Below are 20,470 nucleotides of genomic sequence, written 5' to 3'. Positions count from 1 at the left end.
CTCAATCTCAGTACCCACAGCTGCTGCTCCTCATAAGGTTTGTGCTTCAGGTCGATTTAAATCCCATTTGCGACCAGTCTCTAAGCCTGGTTATCCAGCCAGTTTTTTACCCAGCAAAGAATACACCCCTCTAAGCCATGAGCTTCCAATTCCTCCAAGAAAATGCTGTGGGAGAGGGCTTTACTGACATCTAGGCAGACTACATCCATAGTCTTCCCCTCATCCACTAGGCAGCTCACCTGATTATAGAAGGAAATCAGGTTGGTTAAGCAGGATCCTGCCTTTCATGAACCTATGCTGGCTCAGCCTGATTCCCTGGTTGTCCTGCACACAGAGCATGATCACTCCCAAGATCATTTGCTCCACAGCCTTCCCTGATACTGAGGACAGGCTGACAGTCTCCCAGATCTTCCTTCTGACCATTTCTGTAGATAGGCATCATGCTGGCAAGTCTGTAGTCATCTGGGACCTTTCCGGTAGACGTGGACTGCTAATAAATGATAGAAAATGACTTGGAAAGCACTTCCATCAGCTTCCTCAGTACCCTTGGGTAGATCCCATCTGGACCCTTAGATTTGTAATAGTCTTGGTAGAGAAGTAGGTTGCCGTTTCCTCCTGAATTTTGGGGGTCCTATTCTGCTCCCCATACCCACAGAATGAGAAACTCCTGTGAGCCTATGCCTCACCGAAAAGGCATTAGCATTGTATACTAGAGCTTCTCATTCTCAGAAGTAATCCTATTAAACCATGTATGTAATAAAAATAATCCTTTATTGTGGGGCTGATGCACAGATTTTGTATACAGAGATCAACTTCAATTAGGGGTTAGATTTCTAACCTCTCCACCTTTCCTTCTACCCACCGTCTCCATGCTCCTCTGGAAGTTTTTCTGATGTAGTCTTGGTGATGGAGCAGTGGCTACAATTAAGACATTTAAATGGGTATAGATATCTCAGAAGGTGGCATCACAAATTCTTCCTCCTTACACTGAAATATGCAGTGCAGGCAAAAGGCACTTTCCTGCTTTTTTAAAAGCAAATAAATGAGAAAAATCACATGGTTTGATTACACTTGAATAGCTAAGACTCCATGGAAGTTTGTGGAATCAGATTCTTGAAAGAAACCTTCATAAAACAAAACTAAATTGTTGCTTCAGCACTCAATCTTCTCCCACCTCACTAAGACTTCCTTCATTAATTGGTCTTGAATGCAGGAAAGTAACCGTCTTTCAGAAAAGACTCCCCTGTAACACTGTGCTGTGAAATTTCACATTCATAATTTTATTATCATCTGAATCAAGACAATATTTGGAAAGCAAAGAAAATGACTATACAAAGAATTTATAGAACATTAATTTACATACGGGAGACCTTTTGTTGCCTTACAGTTTCAAGAAAAGGCAAACATTCTCACTAGCAGGTAAATAAATGAAAAAAACATTACATTTTTAATGATAATGTTGGATACATAGGAACCATTTAATTAAAAACATGATTTTTAGCATTTTTTGTGGTTTAGTGCTGTAAAATTATAATACTATAATTAGTATAATTAGTATAACAAGCAGGTTAATAGGAGCCTGGCTAAATATGTGAGTCAACTTGCTGGTATCAGTTTATGAAACCGCATATACAGATCTACCAAAAACCTTCAAAAAAAAAAGTGCTGCATTAACTATTTAATCTTGTATTTGTCACAAACATAAGTTTAAGTCAACATCTTTCTACATACAATACACAATGGTACATAATGAACTGGTTCGCTTTGTGCAATTTTTAATTCATTAAAAAGCAAAAGCATGTGACAAGTATACCACCCAAAGGAATGCATATAGTAGAAAAACTCCCTCAGAAACAGGGCAATTTCTATTTCCTACTTACCAAATACATCTGAACAACCAGGAAACACCACCAGGAGTAGTAGCACTCAGTTCCCTATGTTCCTGAACTCAGAAGGCCACAAGAACGCACTAAGAATAAAAAGTGAAGCCTCAATTGGAAATGACAGTACATCATAAAAAAAGACCAGAGGCCAAGACTTGGTGCCTAAAAAAGGCACATTCAAATTCAACTATCACCTAAAAAAGTGAAAAATATATATATATATTTTTAAAAATTCCTTCTCTCTTAAATGCTCACAGCACATTGGATTTATTGTGTAACGTTTTCCTCCCAGGAAATCTGACAATCTAATTGAGACATCAGCTGAAGAAATTCACTGTACTCCAGCTTTCTGACCAGATTAGGTAATTGCATTCTTGCTACAGCAAAAAAATACTAAAAGGAACTTGTGTCCATGTGTTTCAAAAGAATCAACTGTATTTCTGAATGATACATAAACACCATTTAAGCAGTACACCTCTGCATCAGAAGAAGAAAATAATTTAGTAAAAATTAATAGCACTTGCTTTTGTTGCTTCAATGGTAGCTACAAAACTTTGTCACCGTTCTATGACATCCAGTGTCTACTGTTACTAATTCAACCCTTTCTGGTGAATTTCAAATCTACTCTTTTTTTTTCGCTGCCTCTCCCTCTAAGGGGTTATTTATAAGGCTATCTATATAAAACTGTTAGTTAAGCAATTTGGTAATATTTTGGGGTATGGTGACTGAACAAGGCGTCTATGGTCCCAATACTTAAGGAAAATCAGGATGAAAGGTATCAATAAAAATCAAATCACCAATTATACAGGATAGACACCATTCAGATTGGTGGAACCTTCTGACCACATATCAGATGGTTCCATTAGATTAAGTCATCACTTAGTAAAACAGGATTAAAGGATTAAATCCTCTAAGATACTAGTTAATTCAGTGCCTCATGCAGCCGGTATGTTGAATTCGTATTTTACTCCACAGGTTATTAATTAAACTTCCACAGTGACTCATAAAAGAAATAGAAGCAATAAAACTTTTAGCACTGTCACAGTTGCTTTATTATCCTCAGTTCTAATAAGGAGGTCTAGAACTGTCCTTGAAGTGAACGGAAATTACACAGTAGACCTCAGATGGCTTAACTCGTGAATATTACCACTCTTGTATCCTCTATATTACTCTAATATCCTCTAATATTACACCTCTTGTATCCATTTCCTGCAACACTGCATTGATGCAAAGCTAACTAGTGTTTTGCTATTCATTTAAAATACAGATATGTTTAGAAGGATACACAGAGATGCTTATAGATGTGACAGCTGTACAAATCATGACAGAAATATCTCAAGAAAAGGGACAAAGTAACAAAATAAATTCAATTCCCTTTTGGATTTCTTGTTTCAAGGAATTATTAAAAATCACAAACCATAAAAATCATCCCTATAGATTAAAAAATTCAAAAATAAATCCCCAAGTGTCCAATAAAAAGGGGACCAAAAAATAACCCAATTACATAAGAATTAGACAAGGTTACAAATATTACTGCCAAAGCAGTGTTGCCAAGAGACATGGAAAAGGGAATTAGGTTGTCACTGTAAGGCAGAAGTAAAAATACGATACTCTGTCATCTATAGCAAGGTATGCTTTTACTTATACAAAACAGTGCTGAATGGCAAACCTCAACATTCTTTTTTCACAGATACTCATATGAAATATCAATATTTGAGGTTTACTATAATTAATCTGGCACAGGCAAAAATATAAGTTATAAACATTTATTTGCTTTTCCCTCATTTTAGTCCCACAATTATTAAAACATAGTATCTTCCCTTAGTATTTAAAAAAATAATAAAAAATACAATTACAGAATGTTTTCTTGCAACCATTTTTTTCCTGTTCTGCTATCTCTTCTGCTTAAAACCATTCCCATTAAAACTGCCCACTTTTCTTTACACTAAATACAGTGCAATCTTCCACACTGCTGCTCATTTCTTATCAGAAACCAACTTACACAAGCCTTCTTTTCACATACATCTTCCCCTTTCTCCATTCAGTTCCTATCACTGATTCCCAAAAAGATGAAGGAAAGAGCAAATGGTCTCCTTTAAAGCGTTTTTGCAGGACCTATAGCTACCACTGATGCAATTGTATCAAGTTTCTTTGTGAATGTTATATGAATTATATTCTGTGTAAAAACAGCACAGTCCAGTAGTGAGTGAGTATTTCTGTTCCAATAAATGATGAAATAATAAATGATGAAATGTGAAAGTAATATTAGAAATCCTTCAGGAGAAAAGCTTTTCATTCATGCTTCTTTCAGAGACAGGCTACAGGTTTGGGTGGCACCCAGTTTCTTTTACATTGTCCTTTGAACTGAAAAGAAACAAATAACGCTTTGCTAAATCAGAGGCATCTTCAAATAAAAGGCTGAACTCTTTCTTGGGATTGACATTCTTGCTGATTAGGCTTTCTCGGTATCACAGTGCTTTTCTTAAATGAAGTCAGTGAAGAGCTCTTGAATCAAGGTTGGAAAACAGTCAGATCTTCTTCTGGGATCCAATCATGACCTTTGACACAAAATTCACGATGGCGCTGGCAGGTTGCTCTGGATCATGCTCTGCAAATAGGTGGCACACATTGTCTGTGCCACTGCCTTGCTTCCTAGCAACAAACCCAAATACTCTGCAAAGACAATAATCACACGATATCAGAGAACAGACAGACAGACTTGGTCGCTTTTCATAAAACAAAAAAGACACTGTAGAAAACCAAAGTGCCAAGGGCAAACATGGAGGTGGGGGGTCTGAATGTGTTGGGATAGAGAAAGGTGTGTCAAAAAGTGCGTAATGAAAAGTTTTGATGACCATGTATCTCAGTAGACATGGTACTTAAAACAGTACTTGCGCCACATATTTCTGTTACTTTTCAGATACTGATGCCTGAGTTCTCCCTGTTTATGTTTTTCCTTTTGGTAAGGAGATGTTGATGTTGATATTCAAAAGAAAACATTTGGTAATCTACTGGTAAAAATCTACTTATGCCAGACACTATTATTACTGAGACTGTTTTCAGGTACACGCTGTGGACTGGGACTTTTTTTTGTTGTTTTTAAAGGTATCTAAGTGAGATAAGCAAGCCACTGTTAGTGCTGCTGGATAAGAGGAACAACTCAACCAAATAGCAAATGGCTCTGTACTAATTTCTGAAACTTCATGCAAATTGTACATCTGCAATGTAAACAAGTCACACTAACTGCAATAAATGGACTTCTACATCTGCATGTCTGCTTTCCCTTTCACATCTCTAACAATGTTTATGAGATGGCTAAAAAACTAACCACTGTAATGATAGTCCTAAAACATTCAGTTAAAAGAAAGAGACAGGTGTGAACTTACTTTGCAGAGAGGCCATCTTTTTTCCATCTTGATGTCCATAAGAAAGAAATAAGGGGGAAAAAGGGAAATAGAGAAATAAAAATGACACTTTAGTTAGATTTTTGTAGATCAATAATAAAAATAATGTATTAGTTATAGTGCCTCTCCTGCTTACTTTCTGTCCTGTGGATCCAAAGCACAGAAAATAACAGTGTTGACTGGATAATGTCGCCGAAAAAAGAGTCTGGAGAGGAAGCAATAAAATATTTCAGAATGAGTTAAGATGCATAAAATTTTAAACAATAAGCAGAACAGAGAAAAACAATTCTATCAAATGTAATAATGACAACATATTGCTTTTGTTATCTCTGAGTCATACTTAAAAAGCTACATGCACTAAATGAATCATAGAACTATTAGGTTAGAAGGGACTTGGAAGAACATAAAATTCCTGTGCCCCTGCCATGGGCAGGGACACCTTCCACTGGGTCACGCTGCTAAAAGACCCATCCAAGGCCATCCAGCCTTGAACAGTTCCAGGGATGAGTTGTCCACAAACTCTATGAGCAATCTGTTCCAGTGCCTTACCACTCTGTGGTAAGAGATTTCTCCCTAATATCTCATCTAAATAAATACATTCTCTTTTAAAGTCATTACCCTGACCTATGTCATACCACTATAAGGAGTCCCACTCCAATCAAATAAATTCATATTTGAAGCAGTGACTTTAAGTTTTGGACCGCAAGAGAACAGACTCTAGAGCAGGTTTTCTAAAAACCACACACTTAGATACTGTGTCAGTGTGAAATGCAACTTCTTGCCACTTGTGAATAATTTCATTATATAATTTCCAAACATAAGCACTCTTAGGTGTTGCAATTAAAGGTTTAGTTCATGACCTGCTACAAATGCTTGTAAACCCCATGGAATAAGGAAGTCTGGCTTTTTCTTTTTTCTTCTTCTTTCTGATCTTACATGAATTTCTGTTATCCCTTATTTGTAATGATCACTTTTCAAATCTGAAGACTTTTTAGTAGCCTTAACTTTTTATCATGATAGTTTATATGTATTATGCTGCCCAAAGCACTACCAAAAATACTGAAGGTACACACTTGTCTGCTTAGCTCAACTGCGTTCGGTTATACAGGTGAAGGATACTGCGAAGATCAACTACTTCACTGAATAGGCTGAATATCAAATGCTGCAAATTGATTACTTTTATTTATCCTAAATAAGGATAAAAAGAATATGTATATTATATCAAAGTAACCTTCCATATACAAAACTGCCATATGGAAGAAACGCCCACATTTTGAAATGCACATCCTCCAGTACTGCAAACCAATGACCACCATGAATGATAGCAGATACAGTCATTCTTTAGACAATCCTGTTATCATCTGAATCACAGACTGCAGAATACAACTAGGAACAAGTCAACAGAAACTGACACAGTGCGTAAGTACACATATTACCCTCCCACCCCTCCTTTGCTTACTTTCTTTGATTATCTGTCAGCGTGATTCCTTGCGCAGACACCTTGAAATGGACAATGGTTGAGATGGGAGAAGGATCTTGCATGAGTGTCAGGCTCAAGGCTTTCTGTACTGCCTGGTAGCCTGTAAGGGACTCCATCTCCACTGAATTCAGATACCAAACATTACATGCTGCAATGAAAGAGGTCATTATCCAACAACAAACCAACAGAAATCCTCTGAACTATATCATATAAAACATATATATTCCACCATAAAATAGTGAAAAAGGAAAACAACAAACCAGAGTAGGAGGATGTTTCTATCTTCCCTCTAATGTTGTTCTAATCTTCCAAAGGTGGCATTTTTTAGTCACAGAATAGAATGGTTTGGGTTAGAAGGGAGCTTAAAGACTATCTAGTTCCAGCTCCCTTCTGTGAGCAGAATTCCCACCAACTAAATCAGGCACTAGAATACTTTGCTCAGGGCCCCATGCAACCTGGCCTTGAACATCTTCAGCAACAGGGCATCCACAGCTTTTCTGGACAACATATTTCAGAGACTGACTACCCTCTCAGTAAAAATTTTCCCCAACATCTAAACTAAATCTCTCCCCTTTCAGTTTAAAACCACTTTCCCCTTGTGCCATCACTATGAGATTGTATACAAAGTCAGTCTCCCTGCTGATTACAAACTCCCTTTAAGTGCTAGAAGGCACTGAGGTCTTCAATGAGGCCATCTAGTCCAACTCTCCTGAAATGAACAGGGACACCACAGCTAGATCAGGTTGCCCAGGGCCTTATCCAGCCTCACCTTGAAAGACTCCAGGAACAGGGCACCAACCACAACACCAGGCAGCCTGTTCCAGTGCTGAAGCACACTCACCATAAAAAATTTCTTCCTTATATCTCACCAAAATCTACCCTCTCTGAGTCTGTTCTTCAGTCTCACCACCAGTTTTTCCCAGCCTGTCAGATACAAAACTTGGAGAGAATCAAACACAAGGAAAAAGTTTACTAACCTGCACCCTGTTTGAGAAGTTCTGTTGCTGAGTTTGCGGCAGTCTGTGGAGAAGTTTCTGCCATCTCTTCCAATGGATCTGCAAACAGAAAACACTATGTATGTCTTGTCTGTACTTGAACAGATAAGTCAGTGAATACCACCAAGAATGAGTCTAGCTTTATAAGTTGTGATTTCATGTACAGGTAAATCTTGGGGAGAAGCATTTAACAATCTTGCATCTGCACCTATAATCACTCATGCCATGACTTCCTTGTGATGCACCAAATTTTTTCTGACAGTATTGCAGGAGGGATGTTCAACATTTATTTCCTGATAGTCATAGACAAATTTATACAACATATATTGTAAAGACAGCAGTAGGATGCTGGTCTCCAAATCTTCTCCTAAAATTAATGAAAAAACTGTACATCAGTACATTATTTCAGTCATATTTCAGTGCATAAAATCTCAGTGATATATGGTGTACACCATATTTGAATACCTCAGATAAGGAAGAGAATAGTAACACTATTTACGACACTACTCATGTTCAGCATTACCCATATGCTTTAAATACTTTGTTACTGTGTCCAGAATCATTAACCACAGAAAATCATGTAATAATAGATTAACATACCAGATTCCAAGTAAATCCAAATAAAATTTCACTCTGGTATGTTTATCCAGGATAAAACAAATGTTTCAGTTCTATTTCCCTGCCAGAATAGCAAGAGCTGAAGAAGATAACAAGAATAAGTCATATATATAAATTTCTGATCATATATACCACAGCACGTTTTTATGCTAAAATGGTTTGTTTTTTTTTTTGTTTTTTTTTTTTGCACTAGTCAAATGTTATCTTGCAATACTGGCATATGGTCTTTAACAAAAACTTTAATTGAAGAGTTTGGTAGAAAACCACACAAAAGTTTCACATTTCAGTAATACCTCTGGTGTTAACTTCATGTGTGACAATAGCAGACAACTGAATTATGGGGCAAGTATAAATACATTTTGCTGCTGTCTCAGGGTTGCAGCTTGGTTAAAAGCATTCAGCAGTACCAAATGGCTACTTTCAAACACAGCTTCTTTTCCTGTGCACTCTTGTACAGATTCTAACTTCTGATGTGTTCCCCAGCCTTCAGACATCGGTACTTTGAAGCAAAGCCTTGGCTGAGTATATTTCTTCTGTGCTTTAACAAGCATACCTCTGTTTGGGATGAGGAGCTTACAGGGCAATGCCAGTGGAGTAATGGAATGCTGGTACACCAGTGCGGTCAAACTTCCTGTGGTCAGAAGAGTAGCAAAGCATACACAATTAATACAATGGATAAAAGTAATGTTTAACAGTTGTATTGGTTTCCAATTATTTTATAGACCAAGCTCCAACATGTCTCACACACATATATACACGTTCCCTTTTCATGGGACTTAAGCCATGGCATTTTCCACTCAGCTTAAGTGGATTCAAGTTCCCCAGCACTATTTTAGGTGGGCATACTTGATAGCCATTAATACTTTATAGCCATTAATCACAATTATACAGACCCTTGCTTGCTGAAATACACTGCTTAAATCCTTCTCTAAAGGGCTTTGTTTCCAATTTTAAAAGTGCAAAGATGAAACAAACAATAACATACAGATGTCATAAAATTCCCTTCTGTACTCTTAACTTCTGCTAGATTACACGTAAAAAAATCATGTGAAGAAAGCAAGAGCACAAGGGGTTGATGCTATGTTACAAAGCAGTGAAAGAAAAAGGAGTTCCACTTCTTAGCCACCTAGTTTCTCTGTCTAGTGCTTTATCTATGCATACTTCACCCTTGGTGAGGCTGCAGTTTGGGGCCCCTCATTACAAGACAGACACTGAGGCCCTGGAGTGTGTTCACCACTGGTGAGGGGTCTGGAGCACAGGCTTTATGAAGAGCACCTGAGGGAGCTGGTATTGTTTAGTCTGGAGAAGAGGATGATCTTATTGCTCTCTACAACTACCTGAAGGGAAGACTGCAGTGAGGTGGGAGTTGGCCTCTTCTCCCATGTAGGTCCCATGAGGGAACAGCCTCAAATTGCTCCAGGGGAGATTCAGTTTGGACATTATGAAATACTTTTATGAGAGGGTGGTCAGGCTCTGGAACAGGTTGCCCAAGGAGGTGGTGGTGTCACTGACTCTGGAGATGTTCAAGAAACATTTAGAGTACTGAGGGATATGGTTTAGTGGAAAATTTTGATGATATGAGGATGGTTGGACTGGATGATCTTAGAAATCTTTTCCAGTCTTGGTGGTACTATGATTCTGTTAATTCTCTACTGTATGCTTATAAAGTATAAAAGATGGCACAGGGAAAACTTCCCTCCCTCAGTGCAACACTATTATAAATAACATTCATCATTACATTATACTTCTCTTAACTACTGCCATAAACACTGATGTTTAGAGCCTCTTTTTACCACCTGGTCTTGGCTTCAATTTAAGTAACTGAATGTCAGACATACTTGCCATTAGCATGTGAGACCATGACAAAATCCAATCCACCTGTATTTACTTAAACTAGAATTTTACACTTTATTTTACACTTGCTTACTTTATGGTAGAAGACCCTCTCACAAGTATATTGGCTGTATGTGGCAAAGTTTTGTAGCAAGCCCCTATGAGTGAGGTGAAGCTGGTAATACCTTTGGTAAAATGCATTTGAGAGAAGAAAAGGCTGCACAGAGAAAAGGAAGGAGCAAGAGAGTGCTACACAGCAGGGAGAAGACCAAAGCCAGATAAAGGTGCTCCATGTTTTTAATAATATATACCACACATTGAAGCTCACGAACATCCCCACACCAGAGCAGGTGAACATTTCTTGAAGTGGCTCAATTAGCTTTGCTCTTTTTCTGCTCATCTGTGCTGTGTGTGCACCTTAGCCATCTTGCCTACGGCATTAGAGTAAGGCCTTCTGTCTCATGTATTTATTAGTTTCAATTCCAATTATATCGTATTATACTGTGTTATCTCACATTCTGCTATCACATTTAGTAAATCAGCTTTCTCCCTTAGCTCATTGCTGCTGTTTTCCTTGTCTAGGCCCATCTCCCTACCTTTTCCCTTCTTCCTTTCCCCTTCCTCTGGGGTGTGGGTCCATGGGTCCCTTTGCCTAATTAGTCATGGAATCAGGCCAAACCATGACATTTTTTGGTGCTGAAGGGACTCCAGCCTGTGGAAAGCCCATGATTCAGCACATGAGAAGTGGAAGAAGGAAGAAGCCATGGAGTAATTGTTAGGTACTGATCATATTATCCCCAGCCCCTCTTGCAGCACCTTATCTGGGGTGAGAATTGAGAAATCTGGGATGAAGAAGTGAAGTTGGGCTTAGAAGGAACAGGAGGAAAAGTGTTATTTTAATGTCTGTCCTCATTTCTCATTACCCAGATCAATTTTAATTGGCAATAAATCACATGAATTTTTCCAAAGTAAATTCTATTTGCCTGCAGTAGTAACAAGTAAGCAATATTCCTGATTTAATCTTGACACATGAGCTTGTCATCCTATTTTCTCCTCCTTCCCCACTGAAGATGCTGACTAAGTCAGCAGCTGGGTTGTTATTTTGCTGTTTACCACAATGCATAATGAGCTTTCAATGCATTATATTATGTAGACGGATGTGCCATAATGCACATTTTTTAATGAGTGATACTCTATTGTCATTTTAGCCATCTTCTATTTTTAATACAGTATAGGACAAAATAACACAAAAGTCTTAAATACATTAAAACTTTCAATATTAATCTAGCTAAGATGTCTGAAGCAATGCTGCCAGTAGTTGAGCATAACACCCTGAAGCTTAGTCATGTAGATCTGTGCTACAGTGCTCTGCGCATATACCTTATGTGTATAAGGCTGCTAGAAATGGGTTCCTACAGAAATCTTGAAGACTTGAGGAGAGTGTACTCTCAGCTCCACTCTGTCCAAGTCTATAAAACAGCCCTGGCAAATGCAAACTGTTTCCATTCTCTACATCCCTGTGACACACAGTACTTACCAAAGCATGGTTCATTTGGGCATCCTTTCAAGTGAACCCCCTTCTGAGAGCATTCAATCAGAAAGTGCCTTACAAGTTCATTTGACAAATCTCCAACTGTGTTGAAAAAGAACAAATAAACACATGAAGAGATGCAAGGAACAAGCAATAGTCTCACACATTAGTAGGTCTTCACAAAGCGGTTTTCCACATTAACACCGTATGTTTTATACGCAACATGCAAATACATTAGAGTTGCTATGCAACAACATTATAAGACATAGTGAAAAGACAATTCTGCAAAACAAACAAACAGGCAAATAGCTCGCTTTAGATATACAGAGAACAAAGTCTCATCATCATAAATTACTGACATCCAAATATGCAATGGTGTCTAAGCATGGACCCAAATACAGACAGGGAAAGGTGTTTTGAAAATTAATGGCTAGAAATTCTGACATACTTGCAGATTAGGAGAGCTTGTATCCTGTGTGACAAAGAACTAAAAGTCTGATACTCAGAACTCTAGTGACAGAACTAGAAATTGCTCACAGAACGCTTCCAGGTCAAAACAATAGAACATTTAGCTGCACAAACATAAGGGGAATCATCTTGTCTCTTGGAATTTTTAAGTCTTAAAATGTTTTCAGTTTTATCCTAAGCCTTTACTTCGGAAGCAATTGCATGAATTGCAGGCAATTACATGAAACACTCAGGTTTCTGTAGCTCACTAGATTTTTAAATACAGTTCTTATCTCCCAGGGCTCCAAGACAAATTTAAAATTCTAAGTGGGATGTAAAGAAGAGATTCAAAGAATAAAAATCCCTTGAGATTCAGCATTCTTTTAAACATATGCTTTCAGATTCTTTGCATATGAAAAGTATGATAAAGCATGATAAAGCCATGCTGGCTGTTTCAAATCACCTCTTTGTCTCATATGTGCCTTAATGTAGCTTCTAGGAGGATCTGCTTCATGATCTTCCCAGGCACAGAAGTGAGGCTCACCGATCTGTAGTTCCCTGAGTCTTCCCTTCCCCCTTTCTTAAAAATGGGAGTAATGTTTCCCTTTTTCCAGTCACCGGGGACTTCACCAGACAGTCAGGATTTTTCAAATATGATGGAGAGCAGCTTGGGAACCACATCAGCCATCTCTTTCAGAACCCTAGGATAAATATCATCTGGCCCCACGGACCTACATGCATTCAACTTCATGAGGAGGACTTGTTCCACTGTCAGTGTGGGACAGAATACGCTCCTCTCACCCATACCTGGTTCTTGCAGACATGGGAAGCCTGACCATCTGTGAAGACTGAGGCAAAGCACTCACTGAGTAACTCAGCTTTTTCTATGCAGAAGCCAGTTCTCCATTACCTTTAATCAGGGGGGGGACGGGATGACACACTCTCCTTGATCTGTCCTATTACCTGTAAAACCCCTTCTTGTTATCTTTCATATCCCTCACCAAGTTCAGCTACACCTGAGCCTTGGCTTTCCTAATCTTATCTCTACACACAAGGGCAACAGCCTTGCATTTCTCCCAGGCTATACAACCCTGCTTCCACTTTCTGTACATTTCCCTCTTTACACTCAGTTTAAGCTTCAGGTCCTTGCACATCCATACTGGTTGCCCACCTCCCCTGCTCAACTTCTGCTGGGGGATGGAGAGCTGTTTCACTCTCAGGGTGACCTTATTTCATCATTCCTTTTAAACAACAATCATCTTTCCTTAGGGAATCTCCTCAGATTTATATTTAATGTGTAACTGTCTCAAAACAAAGTATTGGGGTCAAAACTATAAAATCTCCCAGCCAAGTGAAAACTTTACCTGGGATCAAACACACACTTCTAATTGCTAAGGAGGGCACACTACTGAGATGGCACTGTTTTGCTATCCGGTTGATAAGGTATGATACATAGATTACCACAGCATACAAACATAGACAAACCATGGTGAAACCGTGAAGTACAATAAATATCCAGTTCCATTCAATTAAATACTACTGCAAGGAATCAAAAGGATCCTGTAATTCCAGATGCACTTACTGGAAGTGGAAGATTAACACACAATTAACAGACTTCCAATGATATATAGTTTGTTTAAGGACAGAAATAAGCCAAACAATACCTTTCTTGTTCATCTGCAGCACAGAAGGAGGTGGAGTAGCAACTTTTATTGCAAGCCCATAGGCTCCCCTGAAAGAATGACTGTCTCGAACAACAAATGACCCAGGCTCCTTGTCCTTGAGAACAGCAATGGCTGTAAGGAATTTCAGAAATGAAAAACATTTTCAGAATAACACATACACAAAAAAATTACAGTTGCATATCCACAATTAAAAAGAATAAAGGAGATATTTTTATGTTCTGTAAAAGAGACTACAATCAAACATATTTGGAAGATCTGAACGGATCTTGTATGAATCTCATAGATACTTACCTTAAAAGAAACCTGAAATACAGATCCCAGTGATTTTTTAACTGTAAAGAATGTGCAAATCCTACCAGATCTTATGCAAACAGTATTTCCAGCAGAAAACACTGGTTAGTGGTAAACTCCTGATACACAGAGCAGACAACAAATCTCTACTGCCCACTAGGCTGCAACTGATAATCTGTTGATTTTCACACAACAGTGTAGATTTGTACCTCAGGTCAAGTGCCTACATGCAAGTAGTTGGAAACATTTGCATCTTTGAATGACAACTATAGTAGCTGGAACCTCTCAATAAAGACAGAGGTTGTCACATGCCTTTTCATTTGTTGCATGCTTTTTCATTTATCAAGAATACTGTGCAAAAACAGTTAACTATTGCTGCAGCAATGACCTAGGTTAGTATCTGATGTTCATGACCATAGCTGATACTGATACAAACTTCCTGGCAATGTAGAGACAGCTTCAAGCTGACAGTGCCGATGTAAGCTTCAACTAAAGGTTAGGCTTAAGTTCATGAAAGACTATCATCTTCCCTTGAGAGAAGTAAACCCAAATCAAATCAAATCAAATCAAATCCAAACACACAAAAACCACTTTTAATGCTTATAATTGGGAAATGTGCCAAAAGATGAAAGATTAAATATTGTTTTGTCCCCTTCTTTCTTTCCTATTTCAGTTACCATCAAAGTAAATGCAGCAGAATGATTGCACATTGGCTATCATTATACCTAACTTGCATGCTCACAAACAACCCAGACAAAGGAAAGGTGGCCCTCTTCTCAAGTCTTCCTACTATACATTGTTTCCTTTTATACAGAAAGGGCAAACTGATCCCTATTTACATGTTATCAACTTGCTAGAAGCACAGAGACGAACAGTTCCCTAATTCCCAGACTGAACAGGCAGCACTGCTTTCATTTTCTATGCAGCTTTAAGTCAGAGGCTACCAGTTCTCACTCACCATCAAATTTCTGTCCCTTCAAAGTTCTCTCACTCTTTTTCTTGTTTTGAAGAGAGAGAGGTGATGTAACTGGGTATTTGCTCTTTGACTGTCCAAGCACTGAAATACTTTGTGTTTACATTCTGTGATCTCTGCTAGAAATAAGATATGAAGTCCTCCTCAGGAGGAAAAACTTGTAGGAAAACTGCTCTGGTTTGTCATGCATCTGCTACAGACTCTAAAATCTAATAGCAAAATTCATAACCTCACTTAAAAAAAAAGACAAAAGGGTCATCTAATGAAGCACTGATTCAAACTCGATTGTCATAAAACTTTTGTTTGTAGAGGAATGTCCAAGCTGTAGCCTGCAGGCTGTATGTGGCCCAGCACAGCCCCACCTGTGGTGACTCCCTGCCCCATGTTATCATGACAGCAGCTCTTCCCCACTGAGCTGTTCAGCCCATCCCCTGACACGGACCTTAAAATGACTTCCATTGCTGTGAGGAAACAACAGAAACTATTTTTTCATTGAAGTACTTTTGCAGCAGCTACCAGAGGAAGTTCTAAGTTACTCTGTGGTTAGTTAAGTTAGGATAATTATTTATATGACTAACTCAACATTTTCTCAGGAATACTTGAATGCCCTTCACTCTCAAATTCAGCTTTCAGACTAAATAAATTGAAATTGTCTTCTGCCCTTATACATTCTGTAATTGTTCTTATAATTACCCTATACACCCAGTAGTCTGAAATAAAAAGTTAATAAGCATACACCAACTAGCTTACTAGTAAACATATACCCCAGAATATACCTCAGCTGATATACCTTGTTCTCTTGAGATAACTGGTTTATACCAAAACTTGGAAGTGTCCTGGACAAATTTTACAGTCACTTGTTTCTCTGTTGTGTTCTCTGTGAAATAAAAAGGGTAAAAAGAAGTCAACAAATTTTCTAAGTATGGAAGTATTTTTCCTTTTCTTCCTAGCTTCCAATCACATTAATTGTTCTAAAATCTAATGATTAGACAACAGAGAAAAAAATCTCAATTATTTTAGAACCAAAATGTATAATAACCTACATTAACATTCTAAAAGCTCTCTTAAAGTTTAATTTTACAAAACCTGTAAGATATTGAAAACTCTTAAGTTTATAAAGTTATAACAAAGTTATATTCTTAGTAAAAGCATATACACGTATCATTATTTTTAACTACTCTTGGCACAAGTCTAGCAAAGATGAAGAAATAAACCATCCATTATTAGGAGAGGTTGGACTAGATACTGCTTGTTTGTGATTTCACAGCTCCAAAGGTGGGCTGACAGATAAGGACAGAAGTAACAATTCTGCACCATAGTCTTCAGAACAGTGCATACAAAATAGTGAACCAGTGCCTCTTACTGTAAATCAAGCCCTCCATTTTCCTTCCACTGCTTTTTAGCTCCTTTTCATTTAAAATCCCTCCTTACTGAGAGATAAACTCATACAATTCTGATATGTTATGCATATCTCTGATGCAGAACCTACCTGGCACCAGAGAAGTGTTTAAAGTGTTTGAGAAATCTGGAAGAACACTTGGGAAGGGGATACTGATTGTGCTTCCACTGTGGGGGCTTGAGAAACCACTTGAAGAAGGTGAGATGGAGATGAAGGAACGGTCCCCTTCAGAGGACCTCTTTTTCTCTGGAAGAGGTGGTTGAGAATGTAGGTTCCCTCCAAGGCACGGATGGACTGCATTGTTCTGACTAATATGTCCAGAAGTCATTGCAAGAAAATTTTGGGCCAAAAAGCCTTCATCTTCTGCACTTTCTACAGGTGAGCTCATGGTTTTAGAAGAGATGCTAGTGTTGGCTATAAAAGTAGCTTCTTTCTCCTCTTGGGGGGAACTAATGCCCACATTGGCCCCATTGTAGCTTCGGTAAGGCTGAGCACTGTTACTGACAGCAGGTTCATGCTGTTGCTCTGCTGGTGATTTCTCCAGGTTGCTCAGGGTGACAGCTTGCAGCCCTGGGGTTTGGAAATGAGACAAAAGAGAACCATCTTGCACAGAGTTTGAAAATTCAGAAGGCACATGATAACTTCCTGTTGGCCTGTTGCTTCCTATTGAAAGCTGGAACAATTTGGAAGATTTAGGGCTGTTTTCAGTCCAAGAATGTTCTGCCGCAAGGGGGCTGTCAAAAAAAAAAAAAAAAAAAAAAAAAAAGAGAGACAAAAATTGAACACAAAAATAAAACAGGCAAATCATTTTCTATAAATGTCACTAGACAGTGTATCCTCTGGTCATTACTGAAAGCACTCACTCACTCAAGACAATAACTGACATGTTCGATAACATGCAGGACCTGGTCATAAAGTTCGAACCAGGGACTCCGGCCCCATCCTGAATACTCACTCCTGAATGCAGTTCATTACTTTCTGTCTCATCTCACCCTCAATCCAGCCATGGCGATGACAGAGTTTCTGAGTTTGCACTGTAAGTCAGGCCATCAAATTAATCATTGTTAAAAACACTCCTCTTTCCTCCTATTTGAGAGCATTATTTTTAGTGTGAATTAATTCAATTAGACTGTTCAAAACATTGCTTCACAGAGGTCCTGGAGATCTATGGTGATCTACAGTGCTGGCTGAAAAAAGAGCAGTCGGAGGCAAGAATTTCTTAAGCCATCTGTCATCAAAGACAGATTTATGGAATAAGACTGACACTGCTACAACACTTCTTACATGCAGTATCTCTTATGTTAATTTAATAAAAAGGAGAAAGGAGCTGAGACATGGAAAAAGGGGGGTAGGAAAGCCAGGTAGAGAAAGGGAGTGGAGAAGGGGGAGGAGAGAGTAGGGGTGGGAACATCTGCAAGCTATCTGCAAATTATATTTAAAAAAAACATCAGGAAAGATATTTAGAAAGAAGGGAACAAAACTTTCAAGTTAAAGCTTATGGCAGGAATGAAAGCTGACAATGACCACAATGTCTTATAAGCTCTTAACCCATATCCACTTAAAATGAAATGTCACATGGCCATCTCAGAAAGTGATAACATATTTGATTCAGTCATAATTACAAAAAGAAATTTCTTTCTCAGTTCAAGGAAATGAAATCCATTAGATATGAAGTCAGATAGAAATCAACACTCTCTAAGCCTTTAATGAGAGTTCGAAACACCAACATTCCAAATTCTTACTGAGAAGAAGGAGCCAATTATTTTGAATATGAATAGTTAGCCACAAAGGAATGTTGTTGTAGAATGACGAAGAAGGAAACTATTACAGACAGACAAGGACCATTCTGTAAATTTATATTATTAAAGCTCTGGTTCAGAGCCCTACGTGTTTACCTCAGTACAAACATAATAAAAATTCTCACTCTGATGAAGGGAGTCAGTTATTCACCACCAAATGCAAATCCTGACATTTTACTGACTATAAACATGGGTACTGCAGTGATCAGATTGCTGTCTCTCACTCACATACAACTCATTCCAATGTAAAGGTTCACTAAATGCTTTTCAGTAAAGCATTAGAGAAGTTGGTTAAAAACACAGCAAACAAATACAAGCTTCTGCTAGAACGTAATAAAGTAATTAAGCTATAAATCTCTATTCGTTTTTGTATTCCCAATTTATTATTAAAACTGTGTGTTCCATCTCAAACATACAAGGGACATTTTTGAAAGTGGTAATTTCCAGATGGTGGGCAACAACATCATTATAGGTTACAATCAAAGTTCATGGCCAAATGGTCTGCAGTGAAGATGTAAGTGTAACACAGTGACTAGAAATGACAGTAAGGAGAACTAAACATTCAGATCAGATAATCATTTCCTACCTTTCTCCCACTGGCACAGATCTGCTACTTGAAGCTGTACACGAGGACACTAAACAGTGTTGAAAGGAAGGCTCCACCTGCGTGTTGGATCTCAGCAAAGCAGGGTTAGTGTCTATGGTTTTGTCAGACACTACTGTAGGATGGTTAAGGGCTTCTGCGAAACTCTGAGATTCTGCAGCAAATGAAAGAAGGTAAAAGATAAATTAAAAAACAATCCACATTTTTATGGGCTTTACACTGCCTGAAAGAAGGGCTTATAGAACAATTTTTCCTTTAATAGGACCATTTTTCACTTGTTTAAGCAGTAATATTTTATTTTGAAACATCACATTGATTGCTAAAAATATCCAGCAGTAAAATAAATAGCAGAGACAAGTTGTTCTGCATTCCACAGTGTTAAGACAGATATTTCTAGTCAACTTCTCTATGTAACTATACACACTGTCAATGTTCACTTACACAGTGAAGTGATAGAAAACTGGAGTGTTAATTCAGCTCACCAATTCTGCCTGCTGCTGAATGGGGCATGGCACCTGCTAAGAAGTATTGGTTAGATAAGTGGACAGTGAGGTATACTGAAAACTGACTGAATGGATGGACCCAGAAGCTTGTGTTCAGTTGCACCAAGCTAAGACCAAGCCCAGTCAATACTGTACTCTAGTGGTTGTTGATAATAGGACCAATGCTGCTCAACACATTAATTAACAACCTGGACCTTGAAGACAATTTATTTCCAAGCCTCTTGCTGTGTGCAGGATTGCCAACCACCAGGTCAGGTTGCCCAGAAATTCGTTCAATCTGGTCTTGAGCATTATTTGGGATAGGGCATCTAAAAATTCTCTGGGCAAATGGTGCCTCACCACCCTCATAGCAAAGAAACTCTTCTTAAAGACTAATCTAAAACCAACCTCTCTTAGCTTGAAACCGTTATCCCTTGATCCTCTTTAGGTACTGGAAGTCCAATACAAGGTCTTCTCATAGCATTATCCATGCTAAGTAACCCCAACTTTTTCAGCCCGTCTTTGTATGAAAGGTATTCCAGTTCACTGATCATCTTCATGGTCCTCCATTGGAACCAGTCCATATTTTTCGTCTGCTAAGGACCACAGAGCCAAATGCAGTACTCCAGGCAGGCTCTCATCAATAGTGGAGCAGGAGGAGAATCATCTCTCTTGACATGCTATGTACACTTCTTTGGATACATCACAGTGTACTCTCAGCTTTCTGGGCTGCACCCCCATATTACCAGCTCATATTCAGCTTTTCACCCACCATCATCTCCAAGTACTTCCCCACAGGGTTGCTCTCAATCCTCTTATCACCCAGCTTGTATTCATGCTTGGAACTGCCCTCACCCACTTGCAAGACTCTGCAATTGGCCTTGTTGAATTATGTGAAGTTCACATGGACCCTCCTCTAAGACTGTGAAGATCCCTCTCGATAGCACCCCCTACCCTCCAGCATGTTGAACACAGAACACAACTTGGTTTTGTCAGCAAACGTTCTGAGGGTGCACCACATTCCCACTCCCTGAGTCACTGACAAA

The 20,470-nt window shown here is 38.5% G+C and overlaps 1 protein-coding gene across 10 annotated transcripts in view; it reads right to left on the bottom strand.

Moving 5' to 3' along the window:
• Window positions 1–1,257: 1,257 nt before the first annotated feature.
• Window positions 1,258–20,470, bottom strand: part of TNS3 (tensin 3) — a 180,556-nt gene continuing 161,343 nt past the window's right edge. For 7 of the 10 annotated variants that reach the window (XM_015854824.2, XM_015854825.2, XM_015854826.2 and 4 more), the window contains 11 exons: window positions 18,925–19,096; window positions 16,630–17,273; window positions 15,931–16,017; window positions 13,856–13,987; window positions 11,751–11,846; window positions 8,934–9,011; window positions 7,745–7,822; window positions 6,747–6,915; window positions 5,424–5,492; window positions 5,270–5,296; window positions 1,258–4,556 (listed from right to left, as the gene is read on the bottom strand). In XM_015854824.2, coding sequence (XP_015710310.1) covers window positions 4,412–4,556; window positions 5,270–5,296; window positions 5,424–5,492; window positions 6,747–6,915; window positions 7,745–7,822; window positions 8,934–9,011; window positions 11,751–11,846; window positions 13,856–13,987; window positions 15,931–16,017; window positions 16,630–17,273; window positions 18,925–19,096 — 1,697 coding nt within the window. In that variant the 3' untranslated portion in view covers window positions 1,258–4,411. The remainder of the gene's footprint in view (window positions 4,557–5,269; window positions 5,297–5,423; window positions 5,493–6,746; window positions 6,916–7,744; window positions 7,823–8,933; window positions 9,012–11,750; window positions 11,847–13,855; window positions 13,988–15,930; window positions 16,018–16,629; window positions 17,274–18,924; window positions 19,097–20,470) is intronic. The other 3 variants (XM_015854832.2, XM_015854828.2, XM_015854833.2) reach the window with 1 other exon arrangement.

Source organism: Coturnix japonica, chromosome 2, assembly GCF_001577835.2.
Source record: "Coturnix japonica isolate 7356 chromosome 2, Coturnix japonica 2.1, whole genome shotgun sequence".
In the NCBI taxonomy this organism is placed as follows: domain Eukaryota; kingdom Metazoa; phylum Chordata; class Aves; order Galliformes; family Phasianidae; genus Coturnix; species Coturnix japonica.
Note: the sequence above shows the minus strand (reverse complement) of the source record. Positions and strands in the feature narration are given on the sequence as shown.